Source organism: Notolabrus celidotus, chromosome 5 (assembly GCF_009762535.1).
Source record: "Notolabrus celidotus isolate fNotCel1 chromosome 5, fNotCel1.pri, whole genome shotgun sequence".
Classification (NCBI taxonomy): Eukaryota; Metazoa; Chordata; class Actinopteri; order Labriformes; family Labridae; genus Notolabrus; species Notolabrus celidotus.
In genome coordinates this window covers 14819256-14835514 of record NC_048276.1, presented here as the reverse complement: position 1 = coordinate 14835514, position 16259 = coordinate 14819256, and the positions used below count along the sequence as shown (strand labels likewise).

Here is a 16259-nt window from a genome sequence, read left to right as displayed (position 1 = left end):
TTTGTTTTGTTTTTCCTTCAACATCTCACTTAAAAAAAGCATCTTTATGAGACAGGTACCATGAAATGAAAGATGAATGTTTTCATCCTGGATAAACGATTGTGCACAGAAGGTTCATGTTGTTTCACAAACTCATTGTAGTGTTACCAGCCATGAGGACTTTTGACACTCTGGACCAGTTGCCGTGTACACATGACACACGGTGGCAAATGTTCAATGGAGAGTGCGTGTGAGTGAGAGTGAGCGAGAGAGAGAGAGGGGAAGGGAAACGAGGTCAGTGCACCTGTTAAACAAATCACATGGAGACGAGAGCTGTGTTTGGGGATTTAGATCATTAGAAGCACAACATATTCCTTTCTGAGAATAAAGAGTAACAAACAGCAGAGTTAAACATTTTCATTTCATTTGCTAGTATCCAAATTAAAAGCCTTGAAGTCTTGAAGAATTGGCTGAAAAAAAAATCAAACATTCATGAAATATATTTAAGATAATATTCACTGTTCATCAGATAAGGTTAATGTCATGGGAAATATAAAATAGTTTTATAACAAAAGCAGTGCAGTCCAGTGGGATCCAAATAAGTACACAGTAACAAGATGATTTTTAAAAAGGCATTTTCAGGGCCTCAAAGTTTTGTTGCCATGTAAGGGATTTTTGTGTTTTTTTTCAGCAATGAAATGATCTCAAAGGTGTTGCTAACACCAGCAATTTATGATTGCCTTTGTTGTAAACCACACATGCCCTGTAGTCATTGTTGGGTATTTTGTCTTTAATCCTAACATATTTAATCTTACTTTCTTTTGAATATATACAGACTCAATATAATACAAAGTAAACTAAAAATGATTTTAAGCTAATGCAGAAATGCCCCAAACTGCAGTTCATCAAATGGCCACTTGAGGCTGGCACCAAAAAGGGATTCAATCCTCATTAGCAGTGGCGTACTCAGGCTGTTTAAGGGGCAGGGGCGAAAATAAGGGGGCTCAGGCTAACATCTAACATTTAATTCCTTGCAGACGGATATATATTTCAAGGTTCAAGGCTCATTTTATAGTCATTAAGTCACATTTAAAAACATGAAGGAACAAAACACATTACTCAGGTCCAGCAGCATACAGAATAGATAACAAGCTAAAAGTAGACTCTACAAGTAAAGAAATAAATACATAACCTCAAGCCTACAGTAAATAAATATAAAAACGGAGTTTAAAACCAGCGAGAAAGTGCAGTAATGTGTGCATGCAGTCACAGCGGTAAAGTGTAGAGAACGGACCTAAGGAGAGTTCACAAGTCTCACAGCTTCTGGAAAGAAGCTACACCTTAGCCTTGTTGTTCTGGCTTTTAGGCTGCACAGCCTTCTGCCTGAGGGGAGGGGGATGAACAGTCCGTGTGCTGGATGAGACAGGTCCTCCATGATGTGCGACGCCCTGTCTCTGCACCTGCTGACATAGATTTGATCACTCACTGCAGCGCCTTCCTGTCAGCCACAGAGCAGTTACCATACCAGACAGTGATGGATGCTGTTAGTGTGCTCTCCACCACACACTGGTAAAAAGATGTCAGGACAGCAGGGCTGTGACAATTTGTGGTGGAATTCTTAGATAAAAACAACTTTCTGGAGAATTAAGATAATCTCACAAAACTTGCATACCAACCAAACCAATAATTAGGTTAAGTTACCATTAAGGCACTTTATAACATTTGACCCATTAGAAGGCATCTGAGAGTGCACTTATCATGTTCCCTTCTTTGAAAGGGCATCCAGAGGACATTTTTTAACATTTTATTCACTGGGAGAGCAGCTGTAAGAGCATTTTTCCATAGACTGTATAAAATATGGACGTAGTAACCGTGACGTCACCAATCTGTTCCTGAGTGCTGTTTTGAAGCCAATCAACGACGGCAGCCATATTGGAAATGTGGAACTCAACAAGGCATAGTGTGACGTAAAGGGGCGGGGTTTGAGCCTCCTAGCCAACAGCTATGTGTTCCCGATCGGGAGTCAAGTCAGTCATGTCCTTATTTGGGCAAAAACTCGTAATTTCAATATCTTCTGAACCGTTGCGTTACAAGAAAATTCATCCAATGTACAGTGTGTGCCGATAGAGAAATTAGCGACGTAGGGCCAAGCCGTTTTTTTGAACCAGGCTGTAAACATGTTTCTTAATGCTACAAATATCGTCTCTTTTTAATTGGTGTCTATGTGGTTTCCGGTGTTGCTGCAGCCAGCCTCAAGCGGATTCTCGATGTATTGCAGTTTATAATACTTTTGCATGGGCTTCATAGTTTGAGACCGGAGGTTGCCGCTTGGTTTTTTCCCATGCGTTTTCGAATGAAAGGGCACGAGAGAGGGCCCTTATGATGTTTATCTGTTACAGGAGCATCCAAGAGGGCACTTCTTCTTCTTGCCCCCCCTCTGAGGACACCACTTCATAAGGCTCCATGTTAAAATGCCAAACTCTACTGCAGAATTGAACTTGTTTAAAGCCTGGTTTTGAATAGGGTTTCTATTGCTCATCTTATTGTCAATGGCATCTTTTAACAGGGTTATGAACTTTACTATAACTCACCTTTTGTAACATTATATTATTATAACGTTAAGAGATGTCTGAAGACACAACTGTTCAGGGAACACTTAGGCACTTAACCTGACCCTTCTCCTTTTTGTCCTCAGGGGTAGAATGAATCAGAAGGTCTAAAACCCAGCTCTTATTGAATATTTAGCACTGAATATTGAATGCTGTTGAATGTTGAATGATATTGTTGACTTGATTTATTTGTTGTGATTAGCTGTGGCTACATTATCTTTAAAAAAAAAAAAAAATAAACCTGGCACTTCTTCTGGCACTAGATGGCAGAACCTGTGGCCAATCAACTTGATCACTTTGTCGCACTTACTTAGGTTTTTCCCTCCTGTCTAAATTCTTGCTTGTGTTGTACGTCGCTTTGGACAAAAGTGTCTGCTAAATTAAATTGTAGAATTGTAGTATTCCAGCTTAGAGTTACGAATAATAAAGGGCGTGGCTAGTTTGAGTTACAGATACATGCTGCTAGCCATCTAATACCTGTCACCCTCCGCTAATTCAGTGCATAAACAACATCTCTGCTGTGTTTTAGATTCTGAAGTGTACACGTGACATTACAAAAGACTTGTGTGGTTAAAAGTGCAAACAGGGGGTCTAAAAAGTCTGTGCTTCAATGATTTCGGTGAGTGACAATATAGTTTTGAATTCTACTTGAACTCACTGTTTCTGACTTGATGACAGTCGGTGCTTCTGAGAGGACATGTTGTTTTAAGTTGATCAGTTTCTGTTGTTTACCTGCAGCTTGCTTTCACTCAACAAGTGGCAATCTTTTTTAGCCTGTACAAGATATCCCTACCATATGATGAGACCATGGCAGGTACAGTAACTGGATATTTGTCTTTGGTACTTGATCCCGCCCATTCCTTCAAGTGCTGCAGTGTATATGTCCCCATTACCTCCTGCCTCCTTATCACAGGCAGCTTGAGTACAGCAGCATTGTTCCAGCTGTGCTTATCGACACTGCTGCTGTGGTTGAGTTGTATCCCGGTATGCAGAGGCTGAGTAAGTGGAAAATCCCCAGCCCCTTGCTTTTTTACAGCCCCCCCATCATAGAAAAAGGAGACAAAAAGGAATAGGAACCCATTCTTGATCATGGTTTGCAAAGTACAGTCTGCAAACACACATGAATCAATTTGCCAATGCTGCAATAACACCATACAGACAAACATCATTGTATACATGATACAAATCAGACCTGGAAAATATTTGTTTGTGTGTGTGAACTCACCTTGTGCCGTCTCTCCTTGGACCTTTACCCAGGAGGAGCAGAAGTGTGCAGGGCCAGAGTGTGATATACAACATGTCCCTCTGCTGACGCAACTTAACACATAATGTTTACAAGTCACCAAAACACTTTTAAAAAAACAGAACTATTCAGTGCTTCAGAGTCTGAAATCTAAAAGGTGAGATTTAAATATCACTCTTCTGCGTTTTAAATATACTTCAGATTATTATTATTTTTTTTTATTGTACTCTGACCTGGCTTGAGGCAGGATGATTCATTTAAACACATTCAACTCACTGGTTTGGCATAGACATTGAAAAGACTTCATGGACATTACTTGTGCATCCAACTTCTTTTTTTCCTCTGTCTTTTTTACTCATTTTCATGTTTATTGATATGCAGACATCTCTTTACACTCAGCTCACTGATAAAACAGTCTCACAATTTAATTTAGAAAAGGTGTTCAGAGGTTTTTTTCTGTACTTTTAACGAGTCTTTCAAGATATCTGGATAAAAATAGTCTTCAATGTGACGGTTCATGTTTTAATGATGGGCTCTTTATGTCCTCTTTTTGCACAATATTACAATGAAGAGATCTGTCTGTCCCACAGTTTGTGTCAATCATGGCCTCAGCATCTGCGTCATTGTCATCGCTTGCATCTGCGCCGCAGTCTGTTTGATTCAGCTGGCGCTCTAGCAGAGTGATGCGCTGCTTCAGCCGCAGCTGAGTGTGTGTGTACTCAGTGAGTAGACGGGAAAAGCGAGTCTGAGAGTGTCCAGAGAGGACTCAAGCCTCTCCACCTTTCCTCAGTGTCCTCTTTGTGGAGCCCACCGCTCTCTACATTCTCCTCCAGCAGACCCTCCTTCTTTAGGATCTCCCGGCCCCTCTCCTCTAGAACAGTTTTGGCATCTGGATACTCGGTCACTGCCTCCATCAAGTCGTCCTTGGAGAGGCAGAAGAGATCAGAGTAACCCAAGCTGCGAATGTTGGCTGTCCTCCTATTCCCCATCTTACTTCCCTTTATGTTCAGGATGCTGATTTCCCCGAAGCAGCTGCCAGATGTAAGGAGAGCATACTGTGTGACACCGTCATCAGCCACCACGGCTAGCTTCCCTTCTTTAATGATATACATCTCCTTTCCTATGTCTCCTTTTCTGCAGATGTAGTCTCCTGGACTGAAGACCTGCGGACGAAGTTTGAGCACAAGCTCCACTAGTAGTCCTGCCTCACAGTTCTGAAAAATTCGTACTTTCTTTAGAGTCTCCAGGTGAACATTGATAGCAATCTCAGCCCGCAGCTTATTGGGCAGGTTCTTCAGCACCTCCTGCTCATCTACAGTTTTCTTATTGGTCCAAAGGTAGTCGAACCATTTAATGACACGTGTTTCCAGGTCTCTGCTGACTTTGCGGAAGTGCATGTAGTGTTTGATGGCATCAATACGAGCTTGAAACTCGGCCCGGGTGGCATTCATGTTGGCAATCATTGAGCCAACGTTTCCCACAATTGTGGCAAAGATCAGCACCCCAACAAGAAAGTCAAAGACCACGAATAAGTACTCCTCATCCCGTACTGGAGCTGGCATCTCTCCGATGGTAGTAAGAGTAAGGGTGGACCAATACAGGCAGTAGACGTAACTCCGAGTCAGAGAGGAGTACTCAGGTTTGGAGATGTTTGGGAACACCCAAGTGTCTGAGCCGAGTCCTAAAGACTTAGAGATAGCATAATAGATGCAGGCGTTCCAGTGAATGATGACGAGGATGTAAAGCACCAGGTTGCCGATACGGAAGATGTTGGGGTAGTTGGTGCGTGTCTCGGTGCGGTCAAAGAATTCAAACATGCGTGGAAAGCGCAGCAGACGATTAAACCTGAGCTGTGGTGTGTGGATGCCGGTGGAGATATACGCAAGGTCAGTGGGCAGGATGGACACAACATCCAGCTTGAACTGTAACGTTCGGACGTAGCTGTCTCTCAGCTTGGCGTGGTCCTTGACAAGCAAACCTTGCTCCAGAAACCCTGAGACACAAAAACAGAAAACAAATTCAAACAGTGATCTCAGCTCACTGTTTTATCCCTGCTTATTACTGGATGAACTCACCACAACTAGCTCCCCCTAGAACTGTTTCTTAAATATATATCTGCCTTTCGAAACTTCTGTTTTTAGTGCAGCAAAGAAGAAAAGAGCACAGCGAAGGGATAATGTAGCATGAGTCAGAACAAGCTAATTGTCAGTGACTGGTTAACACAAAATAAAACAGTTGAATAGTTTGTTAAAAGTCAGGGTTTCTTCAATGTTCCAAGACAATGGTCTGAGTGTAATATTCAAAGAACATCTTAAGGAGGTTTGTCGATTTAATTAATGTTCCTTTTTTGTTAACTATTAATAAAAGAAGAACATTTTGTCAGTAACATTCAGATGATGTTTTGATCATCTTTAGATAACAGTCACAGTTCTGAGTGTAATATTCAAAGAACATCTTAAAGATGTTTATCGATTAAATCAAAGTTCCTTTATTGTCAAAGAACATTTTGTCTTTCATATTCAGATGATGTTTTGATCATCTTTAGATAACAGTCAAGTTTTGAGAGTAACATTCAAAGAACATCTTAAAGATGTTTATCGATTTTATTAATGTTCATTTTTTGTTAGCTATCAATGAAAGAAGAACATTTTGTCTTTAACATTTAGATGCTGTTCTGAGAATATTCTTTAGGTAACAAATTATTGTGTTTTCTATAAAATGTTGTTATAATGTTACTTGATAACAAAGAAGCAACATTCTTAAAGCAACATGTAAAAAATGTTTCAGGATGTTTCTGAGCCTCAAATCACAAAATGTTTTATTTAAGAATATTCCAGTGATATTTAATTAGAACAAAGATAGAATGTTTTATCGTTAACATTCAAAGGATGTTTTGATAACATTCTTTGGGTCACAGATTATTGAATGTTTTTAGAATACTTAATCTAAGAACATAAAGAAAAGTACCCGCTGAGAACTTTTCAAGAACATTAGGGCACCGTTGTCACTTAACATGTTTTTAGAGGATGTTATCCGAGACATTCTGTGAACAAAAAGAAAACTTCCTGTTGAAAACATTACAGTAACATTCTCAGTAACATTAACAGAATGTTTTTGGAACACAGAATTACTAGCTGGGAACACACCCCTGGAAGAGTGGTAATGTTTTTGGTTTGGTGGACACATTTAAGGGTTGGTGTTAGACAGTGCTGTGTTTAAAGCTTGTGATTTGTTTGTGGCTCTTAGACTTAACCTAAATAACACTAAAGTAGATGTGAAACTGGACTGTTCATGTATACTGTAAGCTGTGACCAATATGTAACATCGAGATGCAGGCAGTACTGATCATACCAGTGTCTAGAGCTGTTGGGTTAAAGTACGTATGCTTGATTATCCAATCATTGTTTAGTTGGCTAAAAGTCCATCAGATGACTGCATACAGACTGCTGCTGCTTGAGTCCTAACAAGGACCAAAAAAGTAGATCACATCACTCCAGTTCTTAGATCTCTAAACTGGCTTCCTGTCTGTCAGAGAATAGACTTTAAAATCCTGCTGATGGTTTATAAAGCACTGAATGGTTTAGGGCCAAAGTACATTGCTGATCTTCTGCTACTGTATGAACCATCTCAACCTCTGAGGTCATCAGGTACTGGTCCGCTTTCAGTCCCTAGAGTCAGAACGAAACATGGTGAAGCAGCGTTCAGTCATTATGCACCACATATCTGGAACACACTCACTGAAAGCTGTAGGTCTGCTCCAACTCTCACCTCTTTTAAATCAAAGACTAAGACTTTTTTTATCTTAACTTATTTTAAATCACTTCAAATTTTAAATTTTAAATTTATTTTTAATATATTTCTAATTTTCCTTTTCTATTCTGTTTCATTATATTTGTCATTTTGATTGTACGCTTTTTTGCTTGTCTGAATGTTTCCAATGCTTTTAATGTTTTAATGTAAATCACACTGAGTTGCCCTTGTGTATGAAATGCGCTATACAAATAAAGTTGCCTTGCCTTGCCTTGCCTAAAAGTGACAACAAATATTTCAGCATCCAGCAGAATTCTCATATTTTTTCACAAACAAAAAAAGTATGCCATCTCATTGATTGTAAATACCTGTGCGGAGTCGGACGCAGGTGTCCATAATGTACACAAAGTCAGAGATGTAATCCAAAACCAGCCAGCAGATGTAATTTCCCACTTGTAGCTTGTCAAAGCATGCTCTATGAACATAGGAAGAAAATTCAATCTTGGAAGAGGCAAGTAGACACATTCACCTTATCCATTAACCATCACTAGATGGATGCAGGGCTCTAAAAGATAACCACCAAGATGCTATTACCTAGCAACAACAAGGAACCAGTTGTAGAGCACCGCTGTGGCGATGACAAATAACCAGCGGTAGTACGCATCATCAGCTGGTGACACCACAAAGAGTTTCCACTTTTTCCTTTAAAAAGAGAGATTACAGATAAGACACTTATACACATAGCCACGGTTAATGTCTGCTGAATATACTTTACATTGTTCATTATAGGGAGATATATACAGATTGATAGAAGCAGTTCTGACCTATGAAACTATGCAATGCAACTGCTCATTGCTTTGCAATAAATGTCATTATTTCCAGCAACTGAGAACTATTACTTTGTGTGTCCAATTATCTTTGTGGTCATTTTAGGTGTTGTGGTTTTTTCATTGAGGAAAAAACAGAGAATATTTAAAAAGGACATTTCCATCACTTCATGGAAAGTTTGAGGCGACATTATTGTCCCACTAATTTTCTCTTGAGAGTCACTGTGGTGTGATAAAAAAATTAACCCCGACAGAGAACAGCAGACCCATAACCCTTTAGTAGTGCTAATGGTGTAAATTTAATGTATTGAATGATTTACTATAAGTGGATTGCATTAAACCTAGTGCATATAGTGTACATGAAAGTGCATAGTAATATTTCATGGAGACAGACATACCTGAAGATCCCTTTGGCATTGTTACCATTGGCATCAGGCTGCGTGTTGCTAGTGCGGCTTGGAGCTGTTCTAATCTCAGGGCCACGAAAACGCTCGAGGAAGGAGTCCGGTCGCTCCTCTTCCACCTGCAGGCTCCTGTGTGCCCATTCCCTCAGTCTCACCACCAGACTCACCAGTCTGACACAAACAAACAGAAACGTGCACAAGAAAATAAGAAAATTCTTCAGAAATAAGATATTAAATTTGGATAGAGAATTACTTTAAGACAAATGTTTTGAATTGTCTTGAATCACAACTCATCTTTCTAGTTTGCATAAATATCATTTTAAAGGTTATAAGGAAAAAAATATTCAGCATTGATACGTTTTAAGCAGCACTAATGCATTTTCCCTCTTGTTGTATGCCTCTTGTTTCTCAAATATGATCAGAATTTAAGAAAGACTTAACAACATTTCTTAAAACTTTATGAGCTCTTTTAACATGTTAATCTTTTAAAAAAATTGTTTTTTATTTATGACTTTATTTTTCAAGTGTGTTACACCAATGTGACATACAACAAGGTAATCCCCTTGTACACAACTCTTACAAAGTAGACCACCTAAACAGAACAACAACAAAAGGAACAAGACAGATTAATCAAGCATACAGATAGACAGATTTAATGTTTTGTTCTGACAATTACACACACAAAAAATCCACAAACTTTTTTTTTATCATACTCCCCCCTTTCTGTTGTTCATCCCCCACATGCAGTACCTCAACTGGGGTGCATAGAATGAGATAAGTTAATGGAAATAAATAAATATAAAGCAACAACAACAAAAAAACAAAAACAAACAGACGGACACATAGGTACAGAACCAATCTCCCACCAGAATTATTTAGATATATTTTTTCTAATAACTTTGTATCCAAGGCTGATGTGTCACGGCTGGTCTGAAACAGATTTACCTTGAGATTGCTCCATTCCGTTGAAAAGAGTTTCTGGAGTTCCTTCCATGAGGGTCGAGGGCAGCGACTCTTTGTAGCTCTGAGGATGTGTCATCACACACAGATGGTACCCTGAGAAGGGAAAAAAGGTGAAAAACGTATGTGAAATTTCCCATTTTCTGTACTTTGTATCTGTCACTTTTCTCAGCCAAAGCCTCAAAGAGAAGTTATTTACAAATAGTTTTAATGTTTTTTGTCACCTGCTGAGAATACTCTCTGCTCTCTCGATCTCCTCCTCCAGCGTGGTCTTCACTGACAGATTGTGAGGAGAGCGCTCTCTCTCTGCTGGCTGGCCTGTCATCTTCAGATCTAAGGGTGAACGCTCATGTTTTATCAGTCTTATATTCACTGTGAGATAAGAAATAGATGTGAGAGGGGGTTTCACTGGAGTTTTCCTGCACTAGCAGCAGAGCAGTGTTTGTAGCCAACAGGGAGTCTCTGGGAGTGTTTATGGTGCGTAGGACAGATTATAGTCAGGGGACTGAGGGAGGGGGGAGGACTGGGACTGTCTGCCACAGTCCCTTACCTGGCCTGTCACAGCAGTGAGTTGCTGTGGTAACTGGAAATAAACTCAGTGATATGACAGAGATGCAGCATTGTTGAAAATTTAGATAATGCAAGTTCATCTTAATTGTGTCTCCAAGTGCACAAAGGGACATCCCCAAACATTTCTCTGTGAGCACACTAAGTGACACACCGTCACCCTGTGCAGCGCAGACAGGTGAGGAGGTGTTTAGGTTACTGTTACCATTGTGTGACTAATTGGTGGATCATTAACGAAAACACACACACAGTTGGCCTGAAGCACTGAGGCTCAGTGAGCCAATCAGCTGCTCTCCCTTAGGAACCGTATCACTTAGGAAACCAGAGAGCTGAAAGCAGTGTCATGTCACATAACTGGCTGCAAAACGCAGAAAACTGCTTTTATGTATTTCACTTATAGATCCATCATTCCTCAATATATCATCAAGTAGTCCTCAAAAGAAAAGTTCAGTTAGATTCTGTTTAGAGGAGTAATGTGATCTAGACATGTGTCCACATGCTGGACTTCACTTCAACTTGGATTATCTTTATATTATATGCTCTATTGTTTGCGTCTTAGATATTCAAAATTAATAATGACTTGGTTTAAAGGATGTTTACTTTCGATAAAACAAAGTTATATACTCCTAGTTATTGCTAAATTACAAAGTTATTACCAAAAATAAAATAAACCTGTAAAATTAATATTTTAAAAATGTAGCATAATGACAGAACACTCTCCCTACAACTGAATAGAAACATATTAATCTGTTTTATATCAAAGAAAAGTCTTTTTATTTTACTGGCAACTCACATTTATGTTAATATCAATTTAACAGTTTTTTTGAAATGAGATATTGAATCATTTCAATTAAATCTGTATTCTTACCTTCGGCTTCCTTCTGTTCCTTCAATAAAATCCTCACGGTTACTTCACACAGACACACCCAGGGCAGCTCCTTAATGAACCATCCATCCTCAGCGCTCACAGCTATAATTTAAGAGCAACATTCCAAACTGCATCTGACATACCTGACAATCAACCACATCATGACCGGTGCATGCCACATTTTTCTCCGAGCCCTCTCCTAAAGTGCTCCTCTCAGAGACACGTGGTCCACCTGATCCTCAGACAGACCGAGCACATGCAGGCAGGAGGCTGGCAGGATGGGAGAAGCAGGGCGGAGAAATATTGCCATGGTTAAGAGCTCAGATGTCAGCTTTAGACTGAGGAGTCATCAGGGAAAACCTGTTGGCGGTATACCCTTCCTCTGCGTGTCTCATTCACCTGAGAGACAGCACAAAACAAACACAGGACTCAACAGGACGTCTCATTTTTTAAGTCTGGTATTCAGCTCCTTTGAGGAAACAGTATGAATGTTATGCTGTGGTGAATCTCTTGGCCTTATACAAAGTCTGAGGTTAAATTATTCCCTTGTCATTCCCTAATAAGTCTCCCTAATTTGTCTTTATAAAAAGCACACCCGGAATAATGTGGAGTAATATTAAAATACACTGCACTGCAGAGCTCTACCTGCAAACTGGTTTGGTTAAAAGAAATTTTGTCAACTTTTTTCAAGTTTTGTACTTTGATAAAAAATGGAGGCACTTGTGCTTTTTATAATGGTTAGGTCTACTTCACCACATTAAAGAATAAAATGTCTTTATTTAACTCCACTACATTTATTTTTCTGATGAAGACCATAGAATGTATAAAATATGGAAGTAGTATCCGTATCACCCATCTGTTTCTGAAGCGCTGTTTGTCGACAGCAGCCAATTGCTGCTGTCGAGCCAGTGTGACATAAAGAGGCAGAGTTTGAGCCTCCTAGCCAACAGCTACAGTGTTCCTAAAGTCAATCAAGTCAGCTGTGCCTCTCATTGGAAGACTCTTAATCTCAATATCTTTGAAATTGCTGTGTTAGAAAAAATTCATCCCCGTACAGTGTGTGCTGATCGAGAAATGAGCTATCCAGACTACACTCGTCTTTTGTACCAGGCTGTAAACATGTTTATTTCTGCTGTAAAGATCGGCTTTTTTGAATTGGTGTGTATGTGGTTTCTGGTTCTTCCGGAGCCAGCCTCCAGCAGATCTTCGATGAACTGCAGTCTTTAGCACTTCCGCATTGTCTCATATTTTTAGACCGGAGGTTGCTGCTTGATGAAGACCAACTACTTCAATCTCATCCTTAAAGGTACAGTATGTAGAAATGGAAACATGTAACAGTGAAACTAAAAATATGAAACGCTTATGACAAACCTCCCTCCCTTCCTCTCCCCAAAGTAGTATGTAGTAAGTCTGAAAGTAAGTAGTGGTATGGTAAGTAGTAGTATGTAGCAAAAGTAAGTAGTATGGTTCTAACATACCCCCCACTGCTAGGAATACACTCCAGTAGCACTTGAAATTGACGGACCTTATTTCACTAAAAGCCTTTGGCTCAGTCTTAAAAGAAAGACAGACCACTGAACAGTGCCTGTGTTTAAAAAAAATAAAAAATAAAATTGTAGTCTGTGATCTCCATCTGCACTTTATTTGCGAATTAGTTGCACCTTTTAAATTAGTAACTTTTTTTTTACTCATTGTCTGTTAATCTGCTCTATGTCGTGTATTATTTGTGTTGACGTGTGCTTAAATAAGAATAGCTAAAAAATAAATACTTGTTTTTCTTGTGACTGCCTGAGGAGGTTTTTCTTCTAGTGATCTGTCAAGTTAGGATTCTCAAATGTAATTTTTAGAATCATTCACCCTTCCCTGTGTGCTTTATAGGAAGAGTCCCAAAAGAGTACATAAAGCTAAAAAAAACATATATCACCACACTACCACACCAACAGTTCACACTGCATTGCTACCACATGTACGCTGCACTAATACACATACACCCCAAACTGACACTGGCACACTAACACATGTACACCACCCTACCAAATCTACACTACATTACCACATGACCACACAGACACCACACTTCCACAGGTTCGCCACATGACCAGACTACTACATTACCTCACAAACACGACACTTCCATATATAGATATACCACAAGTACACATTGCAACACTACCACAGGTACACCCCACTACGAAACTACCAAACTACCACACGTGCACCACAAGACCATACTACTATATGACCTCACAAGTTAACACAACCAAACTTCCACACATCCACATGTTCACAACACTATCACACGTACACCACATTGGAACTCTTTCACTGCATGTACAGTATACTGTATATATGTATTTATATTTTACTTCCTGTGAGGAGTCTTTAGCTGGTGATGGAACCAGCTGAAAATAACACTGATGCATGATTTATATTTTTCAAATTTTAATCTAAAACCTTTTCACGACACCAAAGAGACACACTATCTTTTCAGTAAGAGGACATTGAAATTATAATGAAGACCACAGGAGACTGCCTCCCCATCGTCCAGCTCTGTGATAGAGTGACAATCTCAGTCTTTAATCAGATCCTTATATAACAAGAAGACTTGAGGTGTACGTAGAAAGCCTTGAGGGACTGAATCCTGGAGGACATTCAGCCCGTTGAACAGTGACATACAATCTGCCAACGACATCCCCCATTGTACAAACAATTGATGCATTGTGGAAAAAAGAGCCTGTTAACCAGACAAGTCAGAGTTTAATTATCACGTGTCAACAGAAGTCATGTACAGTTATGAAAACATATGCTGTACAACTGAGCTCCTCTAAGGAATACCTCTAAATATAATTGCAGATCCATCTACCTGTAGTGTTTCTTTACAACATCAAATTTAATGTCTGCTAAACTTTCATTTACTTATATTATTCAGCAAGCATATGGTCCTGCAAAAACAACAGCAGAGAAAGGAAACACAAACAGCAATAAATACATGCTGTATACTTTTTATGAGGTGCCGTTTACAATGTAAGATGTTTTACAGGGTTTCACATAGTTTTTCACTGAGAAGGAGGGAAGAACATAAAAACATTGGGGCTGTAAAATAGAAGCTCAGATAAGAAAAGAAGAAGAAGGTAGCAGTAAAAGACTATGAGGTGAACTGTGGTTCATAAAGCTCAGTTAATGTTGTTTTCCTCTAGGCTCCAGCATAGTTGATCTACACCTTGATGGTTCTGACAGAGAACCATCATAGTCACTGCATATAAAGTGTTATATTTAAGCTTCTTTTGGTTTGATTTTTAAGGATTATGGCTTATGGCTCATGAAAATCAGAAATCTAGTAAAAACATGTACAATGCAGAAATGCCAAATTTCTGAGAAGTATGTCTTCCAGAACGTTTTTTTTTTTAAAGTTATCTAAAAATATGTATTATTATTCACTATTTTAGTTTATTTACCTTGTTTTCTGATGTTTATCTTCCTTTTTTCACTTTTAATTATGATTATTCCTTATTATCATTATTATGTTTGTATTTTTTGTATTTATTTATTATTCTTCTCTTTGTGTGTTTTGTGTTACTTATATATAATTTGTTAACTTGTAGTGAACAAAGAAATACTGAAAAAAATGCAAAAAAAAAAGTTTAAGTTATGTAAAAAATAGTCAATTTGACCCATTATAGTAAAAAATATCGACAAAAATAGTAGCTACATTTGAAATAAAACCTTGACAATAGAAAATGTAATGAGTTTTCTGCCTTTCTTTTTGCCACATGACTCCTAAGTTTAGGGTTAGTGAACAGTTAATTATCAAAGCATCAGTAGCAGTAGGTTAATTCATAACGGCACAGGAAACACAGACACATGCATGGCTAATTTTCTGCAGACCAGACAAATGAAGCCACATTAAATCACTTTGAGGGACAGTGGGGGTCACAAGTCTTTGGTATTTATATTTTGGGGGTCACGGGCTGCTCTGCACAGTGCCTGAGAAATAAAATTAGCAATCTTTTTGCTGAGCTAAGCACACATGAGAACACATTACACCCATTTTAAAATCACTTCACTGGCTCCCAGTCCATTTTAGGAATTGATTTTAAAATGATGGTGTTGACTTTTAAAGCTCCTAGGGGGTCAGCTCAAAACTGCATTGCTGACCTTGACTCCCTACAAGCCATCATGTAACCTCAGATCCTCCGGTAGGTCTTTACTAACTATTCCACGCTCAAACAGAAAAACAAAGAGTGATCGAGCATTTTCTGTCCGGGCCCCTAAGCTGTGGAATGACCTGCCGTAGGATATCAGGGAAGCCGACACACTGTCGTCTTTTAAAAACTCAGTTTTAGACTTGCTTTTTATTGATTTTATGGTTTATTGCTTTGTTTCCTGTTTTATTACTTCTGCCGGATAATGACATGCTTTTAACTACTGCCTACTGCTTTTTAAAATTGTTTGTCAAGTGCTTTGTAATTTGTTTTGAAAAGCGCTATATAAATAGTTATTATTGTTATGTACTGCTTCATATTTTGTAAGTGAAAAACATTTAAGTGTTGCTGTAAATGTATATTAAGCTACCATTTAGTAGTACATCCAATCAAAAATTGAATGTGACCATACAGTTGAATCAAGACCTAACTTGCACTGATTTGACACACAAATAAAAAGTTTTGTATGTCCTCAAATATAAACTAGGTACTTGTTTTTATTGCAGAAGGTACCGGGTCTTTATGATGCGGTCTTGTATTAGAGGCAGGCCTTTGAAATGGCTCAAAATGCCATCTACTATTTTAAATCAGCCATGAAGCATTTGAAGGTCAACGCTTACATGAAATCAATTGGTAGTTACAATTCTAATTGTGTTTGGATTAATTAACGACTTATAATCAATTTAACAGCACAACGCCTACCTCACACCAAACCGGCCATCTTTTTTTCCCTCAAAATGCAGCACATGCTGGGCTCACACCTAAGGTTGAAGTTAAAGTTTAAGCTTCAGCAACTGTATTTCTATTGAAAACATTCTCTTCATATATTCTAAAGTGAAGACACACACGA

At 38.8% G+C, this 16259-nt stretch overlaps 1 protein-coding gene across 1 annotated transcript; it reads right to left on the bottom strand.

Annotated features, from left to right (window-relative positions):
* Nucleotides 1-4080: 4080 nt before the first annotated feature.
* On the bottom strand, nucleotides 4081-11251 carry cnga2b (cyclic nucleotide gated channel subunit alpha 2b). The gene is given in 9 exon segments (XM_034684044.1): nucleotides 4081-4581; nucleotides 4584-4616; nucleotides 4619-5824; nucleotides 7950-8056; nucleotides 8176-8283; nucleotides 8807-8983; nucleotides 9758-9868; nucleotides 9997-10105; nucleotides 11208-11251. Coding segments are annotated over 8 exon segments (2091 nt in total). The 5' UTR covers nucleotides 10098-10105; nucleotides 11208-11251; the 3' UTR covers nucleotides 4081-4333.
* Nucleotides 11252-16259: the final 5008 nt, after the last annotated feature.